Genomic DNA, 17,310 nt, shown 5'->3' with positions numbered 1-17,310 from the left:
TTATTCCTGTGAATTCATGTAATTAAGTCGTAGGTGGAGTTCAAATCTTCTACATACATTTTGTGTATGACACTTATATGACCTCAATCATTGAATTGATACGTGTTAAGTTTATGATAATAAAGTTAATAAAAGTTAAGTTTATAGACACAAGTCAATCAATGATAGAGGTCACAGAAAAGCGACAAGCAAAATAAATGCAGAATATTTAAACTCGTTGGAGGAGTTAGTGTGATCATTGTTGGGCCAAGCTAGTAAAATTTGTTCATGCAGTCCAATAATATTGGGGTAACTAATATATCTGAGCTAAAGCCCAGCTCACCTGTTCGACCCCGAGACATATATGGAGGGTTCAAGCCGATTAAAACATAACAAAATAAAAAGCAGGAAGCCCTGCTTAAACCCTAAATCCCAAAAATGGAGCTGCAGTAAGTCTGTCGCGGGCTTCCTACTTCAAATTCCGGTTTTTCCGACCACCGCATACTCCTTGAAAATCTATAACTAATACTCCTCCTCCCTATCGGCCGCACACCCGCAAAAACTTTAGAGAGAATATAATTAGACATTGTCATTGATATGTTTCCCACCTGGTCGAAAACCCTAGGGCAGCTGACTGAGAGAATTGGTTCAGATTGGCTCGGCACTGCAGAGAGAATTGGTTCTCAGGTAATTTCAAGATCCATATCGCAGAATTTGTGAGTTAAATCATTACTTTAACTTGTTATATGCATATAAATGTACATCGATAAATGAATTAGGGTTTTTTCTGTGATGATGAATACGATTTGATTGCTAAAATATTGATTGCATGTTTCTCTAATTTAATTTTCTGTGGCTTCACATGTTCACGCCGTTTCTTTGCCGAGAACCAAAGAAACCTGAAATATGTATTGTAATGTGTTCTATACTGTATAATTTGGTTAGCGCCATAGATTTTGATTGGGTATTTTTTGAGTTAGGGTGTAGGGATATTATTTTTTTTTGCCTAAACCCTAAACCCATTGGCAATGTGGTTTATATTGTTCGTTCATATTAGAAGACCAGTTGGTAAAGGAAGGGAGATTAGGGTTTTTTTTTTGGTCCCTGTTGCTATTGTTGTCGTTGATTCTTCCGCAATTCTTCATTGGTAAGAGTTAGCAGATGATCATGATTATATATATATATATATATATATATATAATTTGGTTTTTATCTTAATTTTTGTATCGGTTGAAGTTTTTTTGCCGAAATGTCTACATCTTATAAATAATTTTCAGAAAAAGGGTGAAATATATTTAACAAGTATTTGATATTTTTTTTTCCACAGCATTTCTGTCGAATATATCAGATTGATTCAGATATCTGAAGTGTCCATATTTGCAAAATGAGATTGGCGAAGAGAGAGATGTTGCGAACAACCTTTCTGTGCAAAACAAAGAGAAAGATGTCGCCAAGAAAAAGGCTTAGTTCAAAGTTGATAGATGCTATTGCTGGAGCAGACATCAAAGAAGCAGTTGGACTGACAGAAAATACTAAGGAAACAAAAACGGAACTTCCCGATTGGATTCCAGCAGCCCCTAACAATTCCAATGCGAATAACATGAAACAAAAAGTTATATTCGTTCTCGACAAGGCCTCTCTAACACTAGCTCATGTCGGAAACATAATTCGGGTTTTGAATCCCGACCACCACTCGGATTTCATGAGGAAAAAGAAACTTGATCCTTACGTACACCGCCCCGACATTGTCCACGACGCTCTCCACCAGATCATGACATCGAGACTCTGCATGTCCGGCAGACTAGAAGCCGTTTACATCAAAACGGATTGCGGCGTGCTGATTGAGGTTAGTCCGCGTACTGCCATACCAGCATCATTGGACAAGTTCTGTGACCTGATGTCAAAGGTCTTACAAGATCTTAGGGTTGCGCCTAGCGGCAAAAGTGTCAGAGGCGGCATGACATTGTTTCGTCTGGTGAAGAATCCTGTGACCCGGCACTTGCCTGTGAACTCCTTCAAGGTAGGACTTTCTTGCAGCGCAAGCAAGGCGGTTGAGTTGAGGGATTATGTCAGTGATTTGGGGGGTGCAGATGTTGAAAATTTGGTGTTTGTGGTTGGTGCAATGGCTCGTGGGGCGATTGATAGCGAGTATCTTGATGATTTGGTGTCGGTTTCTGGAGATCATTTGAGTGCTGCTTCGTGTCTCAGTCGTATCTGCATTGCATTGGAGAGAAAATGGAACATCTTGTGAATTTGTTGCAGTCAGTAGCATGGTTTTTCTATGTTCTCTTTATATTTTGTTTTTGTTAATTTTTTCTTTATTTTCTGCGGTATAATTACTCTGTTAATTTGGATGATCTTTTTAAATTGCTTTTGAAATTCATACGAGGATGAAAATCTGGTGCTCAAAAAAGGAGTTAATCTTGTGATCGAAAAAAGAAGTACTCACAAACTTTGAGTTAAAATTTTGATGAAAAAGGAATTTCTGAAGAAATTTAGAAACATATATAAATAAAAAACTAGTTAACCAATATGTTGTATTTGCTTTCTTGTACTCAAATTCGAATTTTAATCACTTAAAATTAGGAATTTATGTCATCCTATAAGAAACTTGTAATCAGTTTCACTCATGTATCCGAACTTTTGAAGTCCCAAATTCGATTTTTTTGTTTATTTATATCTGTTAATTTTATTTTGATTCATTTTATCCAATTAAATGGTGATGAATAATTAGAGGGGTATTTAGCTAATTGATCTCTGATAGACATATCTTCTTATTTTGGTCTCAGACTAAAAAAATCAATAGAAGTGGTCTCTGAGTTTGTTTACAGTAAATCATTTTGGTCATCACGTGACTACTTCTTTAAGAGTATTTTTGTCAAACTAACTCCTCCACTTAACAAGCGTATTGACAAATTTTTCACGAAATGACATGATTTATTGTGTATAAGCTCAAAAACCACTTCTATTGATTTTCATTGTCAAAAGTCATAATAAGTATGCTCATCTCGAACACCATTTTAACTATAAAGTAATAATGATTTTTTTTGATAAAAAATAAAGTAATAATTAGAGTATACAAAGAGAAAAGAGTTGTGAAAAATTGAAAATGCTGCGTTGGTTATTTTGTTTGTTTTGGGCCCCAGGCCCCAAAAGCACCCAAGAAAAAAAAAAAATAAAAATAAAGGCCGCATTGGCTATTTACACCCATTTTTGTAATCTACAAACTTCGGTTGCGGAAAATTACTGCCGGTGTCTTGCTCCGTTCCTCTTCTTCCTTCTCGACGACTTCGGCACTGTGCGGAGAAATCAGAACTCGTCGTTGATCCAGATTTTTGCGTTCTTGGAGGTAAGCTGACCTTTCCCAATTTCTACACATTTAGGGATAAAATTCAAAGCGTACAACTTCTGGGTAGTTTTCCTAGAGATTTTAATCTACATAAACCAAAGGAAGTTGAAATTACAGAAATATTATATAGCTTGTTTAATTTAATCAGGTATAGGGGAAGTGATTAGAGCTTGATTCTTGAAGCTTCTGAGCTGACATCCGAAAGAGGTTTGCTGGAAAGACGATAGATTTTTTATGGGTTTGATTATTTTGGATTTGGGTTAGGTGGGTTTGGTACAATTTGTGTATAAAGTTCCTTCCTTTTTGCGTTACAAAAATCTCAGTGATTAAGTGGATAGGTTTCTGGTATTTTGCATCCCTAAACTCGATGAATTTACCATCAATTGGTCTATCAGTTTGTTGAGTTGATGACAGAGTTCATTTTCGGGCTTACCGCATTCGTTAACATTTTCATTTGGAGCGTAAATGGAGGCTGTCCAAGTGCGGTCTGCGCTCAAGGGCGGAACTAGAAATATTTACCAGGGTGGGATGGTATGGTGCCTACTGACTTGAGAGCTGCTAAGTTACAAATTGAAGTAAAGAAATGTGGGCTTTAGATGTTGGATGGGTGAATTTCTGCTAGAATGGGGGTGGCCTAGTTCTGTTGGAGCGGAGTAATCTAGGAAACATATCTATATATTTATTTTGGTAGGCGTAATTAGTAACAAGTTACTAGGTTTCCTCCACACTTCATCAGCATTTGATAGATTATCCAACCCCGAGCAATCTTAGTTTCAAATTGTTTGCACTCGCAAGATTTAGCATCTGTATTTGATTGTGATGTAATGGTTATTTGAAACTTCATGCGGTGCATTTACTTTCACTTATTTTCTAGTCTCAAGACTCTCAACTTTTAAGTACTCGAAATTTTCAGGGGAGGCTAGGGCGAAATGGCAAAGTCTTGCAAGGGCCTGGCAACGGAATTGGTCAAATGTCTTAGTGAGTGTGACTGCATTAAGGTTGAGAAGCGGTCGTTTAGGGAGTGTGCTGGGGAAAAGAGTCCATCAATATCAAGCGAATGTATTGGTCTGAGGGAAACGTACTTCAATTGCAAAAGAGGGCAGGTTGACATGAGGGCCAGGATTCGGGGGAATAAAGGCTATTGAGCAATGGTAATGTTTACCAAATTGTGAAATAAAAGTTTTGTAGTTCAGTTGAGGCATACGTTTACTAAATTGTGAAATAAAGTTTTAGTTCAATAGACTTTATTTCTTGTATTATGATTGATTCTGTTCTTACATATTAATAGTCTCTTTGCAGTAGCCTGCAAAATTTTGCCAAATCTGAAGACAAATTGTTAATAATGGCTTACCATTGTACTAAGTGATACCCATAGTTTGATCAAATGTATGTTTTGTGTTCTACTCGCACTTTCATTCTAACACTATTGGCACGCCATCTTCCAATTTGTAGCTGTTTATTATACTCTGATCTCATAGTTCGATATCCAAAATTTCTATTCATGTATCATTTTCGAATGTTTTTCATCACTGATTCACTTATCCTTGATAGAGAAAGAATTATGCAAGCCTTGGCCTAGCATATTTAACTGGTAAAGCCATTATATCATAATCTTTCCCATGTTTGATGCCTGTCCACAAGTTATTGTAGTTAAGTCCTATAGTTTTGGTACTGTGCGGGGGTTTTGATCGAGTTTTTCATTAAGATTTATCAATTCTTGTACAGGTTGAATTTTTAATTTTTTGGTAGCATGTTATGAAATAGAATGTGGCAGTGATGATAAATCAAGATCATGTACTGAGGCATTTACTACGATGATGTTTCAAGCACTTTTTGAGCCACATTTATATATGTAGTAGTGAGATAGTCACTGTGCCATTGTAATTGAAGTTTTCCATTTTGTTTTTCCATATTTTTTAGTTTCTTTGTTTTAAGTCTTGGCACTATCAAAGATTATGGGCAATACTTACATCATTCGGACTCAAACTTAATGATAACACTCTATTCGCCTGTGATTGGATTTGAGTAATTTTGGACCTGAACTTTGGTAACTGGTTTTCCTCATTATTTAATTTTCTACTTATGTTCTTACAGCAGGCGAATAGTGTGTTATTGTTTAATTTGTGTCTGAATGATGTAAGTCACGGCACTCGTCTTTGAGTTATTATGAGGGTAGTCTGCCTTAACACCATAGATAGCCCCCCCCCCCCCCCCCCCACAGCAAGATTATAATTTGTTCCAGGCTTGTAGGTTCGGAACAGTGAGGGCTGGTTTGGTATTGTTGTGCTTTGAAAAAAAGCTGCTGTGAGAATAAGCGGCTGTGAAATAAATCAGCAGAGTGTTTGGTAAACTTTTTTGTAAAAGTGCTTTTGGTTAAAGAAGCACTGTAGCTCCGTGTGCTTTGAAAAAAAACCAGTTTTCCAAAGCTGCAAATAGCAGCTTCAGCTTTTTCCTTTGATTTCAGCTTATTCTCACAGCAGCTTCCAAAATAAGCCCTTTTTTTTCAGTTTACCAAACACCTAAAACCCTCATAGCTTTTTTTCATGGGTGCTTTTTTTTTAAGCACCTCACTCCCAAACTAGGTCTGAATACAGTGACGAGTGGTGGTGTCGCACCAGAGGGTACCATTATAAGACATCGATGGTCCTTGTTTCGTTCTTGTGATGATTTGTGATGCCATGCTTCTTTCGGGCTATGCATGGTTTGCTTACTTGTCTGTGCTGTTCCCCTCTCCGCCTTCTTTCTGGTTCCTTTTCGTGTTTGCCAACTTTCCACAATTGCAAATGCATCTGTTGTGATTTTCTTATGTTCCGCATGGAACGGGCAGCATGTCATGGAATGCATTTATAGGTGAAAGTCGTATTCACGGCTTTTACTTCTGTTCAGGCCGTAAGCTCCGGGTAACAGTGTTCACTAATTCCATTTTTTATTTCTTTAGTTTCGTATGACATATAAGAGGATATTTGTTTGTCGCGAAAATGTCATATACTAGGAGGAGAAAATAACTCGTAGAGTAATAAAAGATTTATAGTCGGTAATTTTTAGAATGGGCCAAAAAAAATTCTTGTGTGATCTTTGAGGTGAATTTGGAGGAAAGATTAGAGGAAATTAGTTACGGTGGTTTGAACATGTGAAACAAAGGCCTACTAATGCTTAGGTTATTAGATGCGATTTCGGGACAGAGGTTCAGGGCCAAAGAGGTAGAGAAAGACCTCGGAAGATTTTGGAAGAGACTTTAAGAAAATATTTAGAGTATTTGGATCTAACGAAAGACATAGCACAGAACCGAGTGCAATAACGTTTTAAGATTTATACAGCCGAGCCCACTTAATGAGAAAAGACTTTGTTGCTGTTGTTGATATTTGAGGTGAAATTGCACTTTCAATGTGAACCTTGTGGTTTAAAAGTTTTAATTAAATTCATGTAGCGTTCCCAGTTAGCATGTGCGCCTCACATGCGGGGTTAAAATTATCCTTTCGATCTAAACTTTTGAAGCCCAATTCATCTAATATTAGTTCGCCCTTCACATGTGCCGCTTCAATTTTTGAGTGATAGGTTTCACCATTCAACAACCAACTCTGGAAGCATATACATCATCTAGAAGCATCAGGGTTTGTAACCTATTTTTTAGTCAAATGTTTAGATTCACACTTCGATTTCGTTCAATTTGAGCCGCAAACCTTAAGCCTCTCGATTTCTGTCAAATTCCAATCTCAATCGAATCCTATGTCACCCCGAACTCGTAGATGTTTTGGCGTCATCGATCTATCTTTCTTGAAAGGACAATTTCAACCCTACTTGTGCTTTTGTTTAACCGAGGACTAACAGAAGTTTGGGATCACCACAAGAGTTTAATTAACAACTATTTTACCGAGAATCACATCAAAAGTGCACTGTCGGCACATGGAACCATGAAAAAAAATTGGCCTTGAGATTGTTTCTGAAGGCAGAAGGGCAACTTCCTGGCTGTCTGTGTTAAGGATACATTAGGACCACCAACTATGTCTAAATCTGATTAAAAAGATTTCTTATCTGTTAAGATATAGTTGGTAGAGTAGGTGGTTGTATATATATATATTGTGTTGTACATATTCTGAGATAATGAAAATCATTCTATTCAATTCTCTCTCTCTCTAGATTTCTTTCTCTCTCTACCTCTGATTGTTCTCTACAGGATTATTCCTTCACCAGTCTAAATATGCTCTTGACTTGTTAAAGAAGATTGATATGGTTGGTGTTAAACCTTGCTCCACTCCTGTTGCTTCTGCCAAACTGGATCACTCTGGTACTTTACTTCCTGATCCTACCTTTTATAGATCAATTGTTGGGGCCTTGCAGTATCTCACCTGGACGCGACCCGATTTGGCTTTCGCTGTTAACCAAGTCTGTCAGTATATGCATTCTCCTCGGACCATTCATTTGCAGGCAGTCAAACGAATCCTTCGTTATTTGAAGGGTACTCTTGATTCTGGTTTGTGTTTTACTAAAGGTTGTCAAAGCCTTACTGCGTGGTCTGATGCGGACTGGGCAGGCTGTCCTATTGATAGACGATCAACAAGTGGCTATTGTGTTTTTCTTGGTCCTAATCTCATCTCTTGGAGTGCCAAGAAGCAATGCACCGTTGCCCGCTCGTCTACTGAAGCTGAGTACAGGTCTTTGGCCAATACAGCTGCTGAACTCAGTTGGGTCAGTAAGATTCTGCATGATATATCTTTTCCTATTCTCAAAACGCCTGCGATTTTCTGTGATAACAAGAGTGCAATTGCCTTGGCCTTCAATCCGGTCTTCCATGCTCGGACTAAACATGTTGAAATCGACTACCATTATATTCGGGAAAAGGTTCTCAGTGGTACAGTTAGTGTTCATCATGTTACTTCTCTTCTTCAACTGGCAGATATTTTCACCAAATCCTTGCCTGCTCCTCGTTTTGCAGAGCTTACTTCCAAGCTTTCAGTTAGACCCCCTAACTTTAGCTTGAGGGGGTGTGTTAAGGATACATTAGGACCACCAACTTGTTAGATGAAGTCTGTTGAATTGAAAAGGATATGAGAAGATTATTCTAATGGCTTATTCTAATGGGAGCCATTCTCTTCTGTCGGAGATGCTCCACTCACAGTGCATCGTGGACAGCAAGGGTCTTCACATGGACTGCAGCTTTGTTGACAGCAAAGATGCCTCTTCTAATATAGTTCTTTATTGCATGCGTGTGTAATATGATGTATATAAATATCTGCTGCTATTGCAGCAGAAGATAAAGGAAAAATATTCAATCCAGTTTAATATGGTTTCTAGAGCCTTTTTTGTCTAACGACAACGATCCTAGTTTCCTATCCTTCCCATCCTCGCTTCCATGGCTGAAAACAATGTTCCCGCTAGTTCATCCACCCTCCCAAACAACTCTTTTCATCCGTTTTCTACTGTTGTTAATATCAAACTTGATAGAACCAACTACCCACTGTGGTTGGCTCAAATACTCCCTATCCTAAAAAGTAGGGACTTGATGGGATATGTTGATGGCACGCTGGTGTGTCCTCCAAAGAATGTGACTGGTGCAACCACTCTGAACCCAGCGTACACTGCCTGGGTACAACAGGATCAAATGATCCTCAGTTGGATAAATGGTTCTCTAACTGCCTCTGTCTTGTCTGTGGTGGCAAGCAAACGAACTGCTCGAGCAACCTGGGAAGCTCTTGAGCAAAGGTATGCCTCTACTTCTCAAAATAGAATTTTGTTTTTGAGAAATGAGTTGTTGCAGACCAAGAAAGGTGATCTATCTGTGGCGGATTACCTGGATCGCATGAATGCGATAGCTGATAACCTTGCCCTAGCTGGGCATCCTGTGAGTGATGATGAGCTCGTGCAGATTGTGTTGAACAATCTTGGACCGGCCTTTGAGATGACAGTAAGTGCTGCACAAGCTCGTGATAATCCTATCACATATCCCACTCTTGAAGCACTCCTGCTCACAACCGAAAGAAGAATGGCGGACCAAACTGTCCCTTTGGTGGAAGGTGCTACTGTCAATGCCTTCATTGCGTCTAGAGGCCGTGGTGGAGGCCGCTCTCGTGGAAATGGACGAGGCACCTCTCCATCCACTCGTGGTGCTCAAAGAAGCTACAACCCACGCAATAATAATTATCAGCGCAATCCTTCAGGTAATATTGAAAGATCTGCTTCATATGGTGATCGCATTGTTTGCCAAATCTGCGGCAAACCTGGACATCCCGCTCTTGACTGCTATCACCGCATGAATACTGCTTTTGAAGGCCGAATCCCTGCCCAACGTCTCTCGGCAATGACGTCCTCCACCATCCCCATCAACAAGCAGCAAAATGGAACTTGGCTCCTAGACACAGGTGCCAACGCACATATTACTCCAGACTTTCAGAATTTGGTAAATCCTAAAGACTATACTGGTAAAGATGGTGTGGGAGGTATAGGTAATACTTCTGGAATTTCTATTGCCCATTGTGGTTCCACTCAACTTAATACTACTGCTTGCTCATTTGCTTTACAAGATATCCTTCATTGCCCTACTGCCTCTACCAATATTATCTCCGCCCATAGGTTCACCTTAGACAATGACTGTTATTTACTAATCTTTCCACATTTTTTCCTTGTTAAGGACCTCAAGACACGGAAGACGCTTTTCCGAGGGAGATGTGAGAATGGGTTATACCCATTTCCAAATGGCAGTGGTCCACTCAAGTATCCAGTTTCTGCGTTTGTGGGAGTTAGGGTGTCTGTTCAAAAGTGGCATGCTCGTCTTGGTCACCCTGCCAAACCAATAATCAAGTTTTTAATTTCAAATAAATTTGTACCAATTCATGGTACATCTAATGTCATCTTTTGTGAGTCATGTCCTTTAGGAAAGAGTACTAGGTTACCTTTCAGTAAGTCTGAATCTGTCTCTCAATTTCCTTTGCAACTTTTACATTCTGATGTGTGGTGTTCTCCAATTATTTCTAATGAAGGTTTTCGTTATTACCTGTTGTTTGTGGATGATTATTCCCGATATTCTTGGATCTTTCCCATGAAACAAAAATCTGAAGTTTTTGACATATTTGTAAAGTTTAAAGTTAAGGTTGAAAAGATGTTTAATTGTTCAATTAAAACCCTTCAATGTGATGAAGGTGGTGAATATAAAAGTCATGCCTTTCAAAATTTTCTTGGCGTTCATGGAATTTCTCAACGTTTTTCTTGTCCAAAACATCCTGAACAAAATGGATTGGCAGAACGGAAACACCGACACATTGTCGAAACCAGTATTGTTATGCTTTCTCAATCTCATATGCCTAATAAGTTTTGGTTTGATGCATGCTTAACTGCTACATACTTGATAAACCGTCTGCCAACTCGTGTAATATCAAACATATCTCCTTTTGAGAAATTGTTTCAAAGAAAACCAAATTATGCCATGTTAAAAGTTTTTGGTTGTCGTTGTTTTCCTTGGTTAACACCATATAATCAAAATAAATTACAACAAAAATCCAAGTCATGTGTCTTTCTTGGGTATTCTCTTGATCATCAAGGATACAAATGTTTGGATCTGTCCACAAGACGAGTTTACTTGTCTCGCCATGTCCTATTCGATGAGGATTTTTTCCCTTTTAAGGGACTCACATCTCCTCCTGAAAGCGTTGCATCACAAGGTAACAATTTTTTACCCCCATTATTATTTACTTTTCCCTTAACCACAACTGTTCCCGTGTGTTCTTCTACAACCAATACCCATAGTGCCCAGTCCTCTCTTGATACTTCCATCACGCCACATATTTCTTCCTCTCCTGATCTAACATGTCCAACCCCAATACCATTACCATCTAACCATTCCTTAGGACCCCCACTACAATCACATGAGCAAGTGTTAGTCAATTCACAATCTTTGCCAGCTAATGTGTCTAGTGATACTGGCCACTCTATGACTACACGTTCCAAGTCTGGAGTTGTCAAACCCAATCCAAAGTATGCTATGCATGTTACCATTAAAGATATTCCTGTTGAACCAACTTGCTTCAGTCAGGCAGTCAAGCATCATGAGTGGAGGGACGCTATGGTGCAAGAATTTAATGCATTACAAAGGTGTGGCACGTGGAGTTTAGTTCCACAACAATCTGACATGAACGTACTGCCAAACAAATGGGTGTTCAAAATTAAGCGCAAAGCCGATGGTACTGTTGAGCGTCATAAAGCTCGGTTAGTGGCTAATGGTTTTCATCAGAAGGCTGGCGTGGATTACACTGAGACTTTCAGTCCGGTGGTTAAACACAGCACCATTCGTTTTGTCTTAAGTCTTGCTGTGTCCAAGAAGTGGCCTGTACGCCAACTGGATGTATCAAATGCGTTCTTGCATGGCTACTTAAATGAACATGTTTACATGCGGCAACCATCAGGGTTCATTGACAAACTGTTTCCACATCATGTTTGTAAGCTACAACGTTCTATTTATGGTTTAAAACAAGCACCTAGGGCTTGGTTCCAACGCTTCTCAGATTTCTTGCTTCAACTGGGCTTTGAGGAGTCCACATGTGATTACAGTTTGTTTGTGTATAATCAACGGGGTGTATATCTCATTCTTTTAATCTATGTTGATGACATTCTCCTCACAGGGAATAGTTCTCGCCAGATGGATCATTTGATTAAGAAACTTGGTAGTTTGTTTTCAATGAAGGATTTGGGACCACTAAGTTATTTCCTGGGTATTGAGGTCAAGTATACTGGTGATTTCATGCATCTCTGTCAGTCCAAATATGCTCTGGACCTACTGACTCGAACTAAATTCACAGACGCAAAGCCCATTTCCACTCCAGTGCCGTCTGGTCAGAAGTTGAGTGCCTATGCTGGAGATCCTTTTGCCAATCCAGAGATGTATCGTAGTGTTGTTGGGGCACTACAGTATCTTACGATAACTCGGCCTGATTTATCATATGCTGTGAATCAAGTGTGCCAGTTCATGCACTCTCCACAAACAACGCACTGGATGGCTGTAAAGAGAATCCTACGGTATCTGAAGGCTACGTATAATCATGGGCTATTGTATAAACCAGGAACTGCGAAGTTGACAGCTTATTCTGATGCAGATTATGCTGGCAACCCCGATACTCGTCACTCCACAGGTGGTTTCTGTGTTTATTTGGGTTCCAACCTTGTATCCTGGAGTTCAAAAAAGCAAAAGACAGTATCGAGGTCGAGTGCAGAGGCAGAGTATAGGCAGTTAGCTTATACTGCAGCAGAGTTATCATGGTTAAGGTCTCTTTATAAAGATCTCCATCTCCATCTGGTTCAACCAACCATTTGGTGTGACAATGTTTCTTCAATTGCCCTTGCGTCCAATCCGGTTTTTCATTCGAGAACCAAGCATCTTGAGGTTGACTATCATTATGTTCGTGAGAAGGTTGTTCGTGGTCAGTTGTTGGTCAATTATGTGTGTTCCCAGGACCAACTTGCTGACATTTTCACTAAAGGATTGTCTTCGTCCAGATTTCAGTTCCTTATCTCCAAGCTCCCAGTTGTACCACCCCCTGTTAGCTTGCGGGGGGCTGTTAGATGAAGTCTGTTGAATTGAAAAGGATATGAGAAGATTATTCTAATGGCTTATTCTAATGGGAGCCATTCTCTTCTGTCGGAGATGCTCCACTCACAGTGCATCGTGGACAGCAAGGGTCTTCACATGGACTGCAGCTTTGTTGACAGCAAAGATGCCTCTTCTAATATAGTTCTTTATTGCATGCGTGTGTAATATGATGTATATAAATATCTGCTGCTATTGCAGCAGAAGATAAAGGAAAAATATTCAATCCAGTTTAATACAACTATGTCTAAATCTGATTAAAAAGATTTCTTATCTGTTAAGATATAGTTGGTAGAGTAGGTGGTTGTATATATATATATTGTGTTGTACATATTCTGAGATAATGAAAATCATTCTATTCAATTCTCTCTCTCTCTAGATTTCTTTCTCTCTCTACCTCTGATTGTTCTCTCAGAGATTCATGAGTTTCTACAGTCTGTTTCATGTGGCGCTGAGACTTTCTACGTAACCTGTTTCTTTCCGTTGCTTTTGCTTCGTCGTTTTGTACGCATGCTTCCATCCCCAAAAGCCGAAAGCCCAAAAGCACAAGTCGAAACCCACAACACAAGCAATTGAAATGTGGAAAAAATACCGTTCCGTCTGACTTGCATTGTGCCTTCCAATTCCATATTCCAAGTTCCACAAGCCGTCGAGGGAGAAAATTCCTCGTTCGTAAATTCCCAGCAAGAAAATTATCCCACGAAACACACGTCCACACGTGTCAGGTCTCGAATCGGATGGTGCCAACATGCAGAGCACGTGCCGACAGCGACTCATTACATTAGAGGCTCTGGTTTGGTTTTGGTACGTCCAAATTGTTGGGAAGAATTCAAAGTTCAAAACCAACCTCTCCAAGCAAAAGGAAAAAGAGAATGCTTACTCCATGCAAAGACAAATACCAGCTAAGATGCCACGAATCTTCTGTTTATATCCATACGACGAACCACACTAGCTACAAACTTATATATATACCCACCGAAACCAACCAGTAAGTTTCATTTGTGTTGTCAACCGGAGCAATGGCAGCCGCTAGATTATTGCTCACGTTGAAGCCCATGACTTTTCATTCATCCTCTTTTTCTCCATCTTCTCCGTCATCAACAGCACTGAAGTGTTCGAGCATGGCCGGAAGATTAAACGGGGGGAAGAAACTTACTAGGACTGATAATGATAGTCATCAGAGGAAGAAAAAGCATACAGTGGCTGTGAAGGTGTCGAAAACCACATTGGCGGAGCCACAAGTTGAGAATCAGGGTGGACTCCTCGTAGATTTGGCTTCCCTGGTCGGAAAGGTCAACCGTGCTTTGCCCATTCTACTGAGAACGGCTCTCAAACCAAGGTCTTTGAGACAGCAAGTTCAGATGTTCATTGAAAGGGTACATATGTCCGTTACATTCGTGTTCTCAGTTGTCAAATTTTATATAATTTTATTTGGTAATTTAGAGTTACTTATACATACTTCATTTGTGCAGGGGATAATAGATTGCCGATTCTTTACGTTACTTGCAGTTGCGGGATCTTTACTCGGTTCAGTACTATGCTTTGTAGAGGTGAAATTTCCATTTTCCCTTTTTAATTGATTCCATTGGAGGGAATCGAACCTTGAAACTAGTTTAGCATCAATCGACACGTCCTTACATTCAACGTTTATATGAATGCAGGGTTGCTTTATTGTTCTAGAGTCATATTTCCAGTATTTCCATGCCTTGTCACACAAGACGGATCAAGGCCATATGGTGCATCTTCTTATTGAAGCCATTGGTAAGTAAAGTACCCACATCCACATATGTGATATTCATCCTAGTTATGCCTTATTATAATTTACTTATGATTGATTCTTGTAATTTACAGATATGTTCTTGGTAGGCACCGCCATGCTTATTTTTGCAGTTGGGTTGTATGCCATGTTCGTGGGGTCAAAGGCCGCGAAAGGAAAGGGACCGCAGTTTTCCGACTCAAATTTGTTTGGTCTCTTCTACATGAAGGTAGCTTTCAGTAACTTTTTACATACATAATGTAAATATCTTCTAATATTTGTACCAATAGATATCATTTCTAATTCATGTAATTATTATAAACATTTCAGGCACCTCCAGCATGGGTTAACATGGAATCAGTTTCGCAATCGAAATCGAAAATAGGTCATGCAGTGGTGATGATACTGCAAGTGGGACTGCTGGACAAGTTCAGGAGCATACCTCTCGTGACGCCGCTCGATCTTGCTTGCTTTGCTGGATCTGTGCTTCTTTCCTCTGCTGGTATCTTCCTTCTCTCCAGACTCTCTACCACTAAGAGATCTGCAGATACTGACCGTGATGGAGTCAGAATTTTAGCTCAAGAGGATCCAAAAGTTTCACCCTAGAACGCTCTTCTAATCTAAGAAAAATAAAGATTTGTCATGTCCTAACTACCGACCACCATCATTTGGGTTTGGTATGATGCCGTTGTTGTTATCCTCTTCCTCAACTCAACCCTCATACCTAGTATCCCGACTCAGATTCAAAATAAAAAGAGGGAAATAGAAAAAAAAAAGAAAAAAAAAAAAGCAAAAGTGATAGTATTAAAAGATTTCAAGGAATATAAATAAAAAACAAAAACAAAAATATAAAAAAAAGAAGGAGGAATTATGTTCACATCTTTCATTTTGCTACTACATTGATTAAAACCCTATTCATTTTCAATTTTTTATCAAGGTCCCTGGTATTAATAACATCATTAATTATTTGAATAATAAAATATTTTTATTTTTAAATATTTCTCTAGTATTAAAAATGTTACAATTAGTATATCTATATTTATGGCTAAATTTTTTATCATACATTTTTATTTTTAGTTTGTACCTATTTTTAATTTGCAAACCTTTTTTAATTTGTACTAATTTTCTTTTCATTTTTTATTTGTACCCATATATTAGTTTCTTTTTGTACCCATATTTTTTAAAGTTTTATTTGTATTTGTATCCATGTGTTTATCGTCATGTGACATTTGTATATTTAATCAATGATAGAAAAATTACATATGGTATATTTATGTTTTATGGCTAAACTTTGTATCATATATTTATATTTTTAGTTTGTACCCACTTTTAATTTGCAACATTTTTTTTTAAATTTGTAGTATTTTCTTTTTAGTTTTAATTTGTACCCATATATTAATTTCTTTTAGCACCCATATTTTTTAAAAATTCATTTGTATTCATAATTTTTTAATCTTTTATTTGTACCCTAATTTATTTATAATGTACCACTTTGTTATATGTAAAATGTACCAATTTTTTTAACACTATGGATACATTCTTTTGTCATTTATTATTTTTTATTGTTGCATAGTTTTTATCCCTTTATTCAATCAAAATGTTTGAATTTTTTTATTGTAACCATTTCTAATAGTATTATAATGAGGGACTTTAAATTTATAGGATTATAAATCTCATAAAATATCAAGCAATTAATATCAAAACTATGAAACTATAAATATTAATATTAATATAATGAGGTGTACAAAGTCAAGGGACTTTGATCAAACTTTGAAAACCATTAAGGTTTTAGTCAAAGAATGTTAAGGATTAGAGACCGCATCCAAAATAAGAACTAGCTCTCTCGTCTATTTCCTTTCTCTTCGGATCACATGAGCCCCTCAAAAGTTCAAAACTCACAGTACCCACCAGTCTCAAATGGAATCCAGTAAAGGAAATAAGGAAAGATTCTAGTTGGGGCTCCAATACCCTGAAAAAGTCTTTTGAAATCAAAGGATAACTCTAGTTTTTTTTTGTGTGAATAAAATGTCAAGGTAAAACCAGGATCTATTTCCTTTGTGGCTCCACCCCTGGCTACAGGTGTACATGGACGATAGATCATACAGCTAACTGGTGACGGTGTCCACAAACTACTCGATTGGTTTATTAATTTATAACCCCATTCCTTTTTGTTGTATGTACTGAGCAATATATACCAATACGTAGCAATACTCATCGAAATATTATATTTCTGTAAGCGAAAAAATAATTATACTTCACACAAAGGGAAGATGATTTGGGTAAAAGCTAGCCCTTCTATACTATAGATATTGTAATTCAACCATGATGAAAGTATAAGCTAGCCCTTCTATTTCTCTCTGCTGGCTTATGTGTGTATACTTGTATAAATGTCCCCTAGGGTTTTCATTTTCATATTCTATAAAATAAACCGAAACTAAGCACATAAACAATTAATCAACAATTGAGGTCTATTGAGTTTCGTTATATTTCTCATGATTGTAATAAGGCTGCCTACTTAGTGGCGTCGTTTGTGTCTAAGGAGGGTGGCTCTCATAGTTGGTTTGAGTTTGAGCCGGAATGGTTATTCAATACTCTGACGGCTGATGTAAATGTTTCTATTTGTATTTAATGAAACTTCTATCGTTGAAAAAAATA

The 17,310-nt window shown here is 38.1% G+C and overlaps 3 protein-coding genes across 4 annotated transcripts; all 3 read left to right on the top strand.

The window, feature by feature from the left end:
* Nucleotides 1-390: 390 nt before the first annotated feature.
* On the top strand, nt 391-2,267 carry LOC103440456 (uncharacterized). Its single transcript, XM_008379147.4, has 2 exons — nt 391-666; nt 1,307-2,267. Exon 2 carries the CDS (start codon nt 1,364-1,366, stop codon nt 2,228-2,230), a length of 867 nt encoding a protein of 288 aa, XP_008377369.3. The 5' UTR covers nt 391-666; nt 1,307-1,363; the 3' UTR covers nt 2,231-2,267.
* An 832-nt stretch (nt 2,268-3,099) lies between these two features.
* On the top strand, nt 3,100-4,737 carry LOC103440455 (uncharacterized). 2 transcript variants are annotated; one of them, XM_008379146.4, is made up of 3 exons: nt 3,200-3,328; nt 3,477-3,535; nt 4,242-4,737. In XM_008379146.4, the coding sequence occupies exon 3, from the start codon at nt 4,258-4,260 to the stop codon at nt 4,471-4,473; it is 216 nt and encodes a 71-aa protein (XP_008377368.1). In that variant the 5' UTR covers nt 3,200-3,328; nt 3,477-3,535; nt 4,242-4,257; the 3' UTR covers nt 4,474-4,737. The 2 variants fall into 2 exon arrangements, with proteins under 2 accessions (XP_070682905.1, XP_008377368.1); XM_070826804.1 differs by lacking the exon at nt 3,477-3,535 and having other exon boundaries at nt 3,100-3,328.
* A 9,139-nt stretch (nt 4,738-13,876) lies between these two features.
* Nucleotides 13,877-15,335, top strand: LOC108172534 (uncharacterized). Its single transcript, XM_017330213.3, has 5 exons — nt 13,877-14,275; nt 14,372-14,449; nt 14,561-14,660; nt 14,751-14,884; nt 14,986-15,335. The coding sequence occupies exons 1-5, from the start codon at nt 13,919-13,921 to the stop codon at nt 15,259-15,261; spliced, it is 945 nt and encodes a 314-aa protein (XP_017185702.3). The 5' UTR covers nt 13,877-13,918; the 3' UTR covers nt 15,262-15,335.
* The last annotated feature ends 1,975 nt before the right edge of the window (nt 15,336-17,310 follow it).

This window comes from Malus domestica, chromosome 08, assembly GCF_042453785.1.
Source record: "Malus domestica chromosome 08, GDT2T_hap1".
Lineage (NCBI taxonomy): Eukaryota > Viridiplantae > Streptophyta > Magnoliopsida > Rosales > Rosaceae > Malus > Malus domestica.
This window is presented reverse-complemented; position numbering and strand designations above follow the sequence as displayed.

Bases quoted from the DNA above. Each gene is read 5' to 3' on its own strand.
- LOC103440456 (XM_008379147.4), top strand. From the start codon at position 1,364: ATGAGATTGGCGAAGAGAGAGATGTTGCGAACAACCTTTCTGTGCAAA.
- LOC108172534 (XM_017330213.3), top strand. From the start codon at position 13,919: ATGGCAGCCGCTAGATTATTGCTCACGTTGAAGCCCATGACTTTTCAT. The intron at 14,276-14,371 runs GTACATATGTCC...TCATTTGTGCAG, and splicing joins TTCAGATGTTCATTGAAAGG to GGGATAATAGATTGCCGATT. The intron at 14,661-14,750 runs GTAAGTAAAGTA...TGTAATTTACAG, and splicing joins TCTTCTTATTGAAGCCATTG to ATATGTTCTTGGTAGGCACC.
- LOC103440455 (XM_070826804.1), top strand. From the start codon at position 4,258: ATGGCAAAGTCTTGCAAGGGCCTGGCAACGGAATTGGTCAAATGTCTT.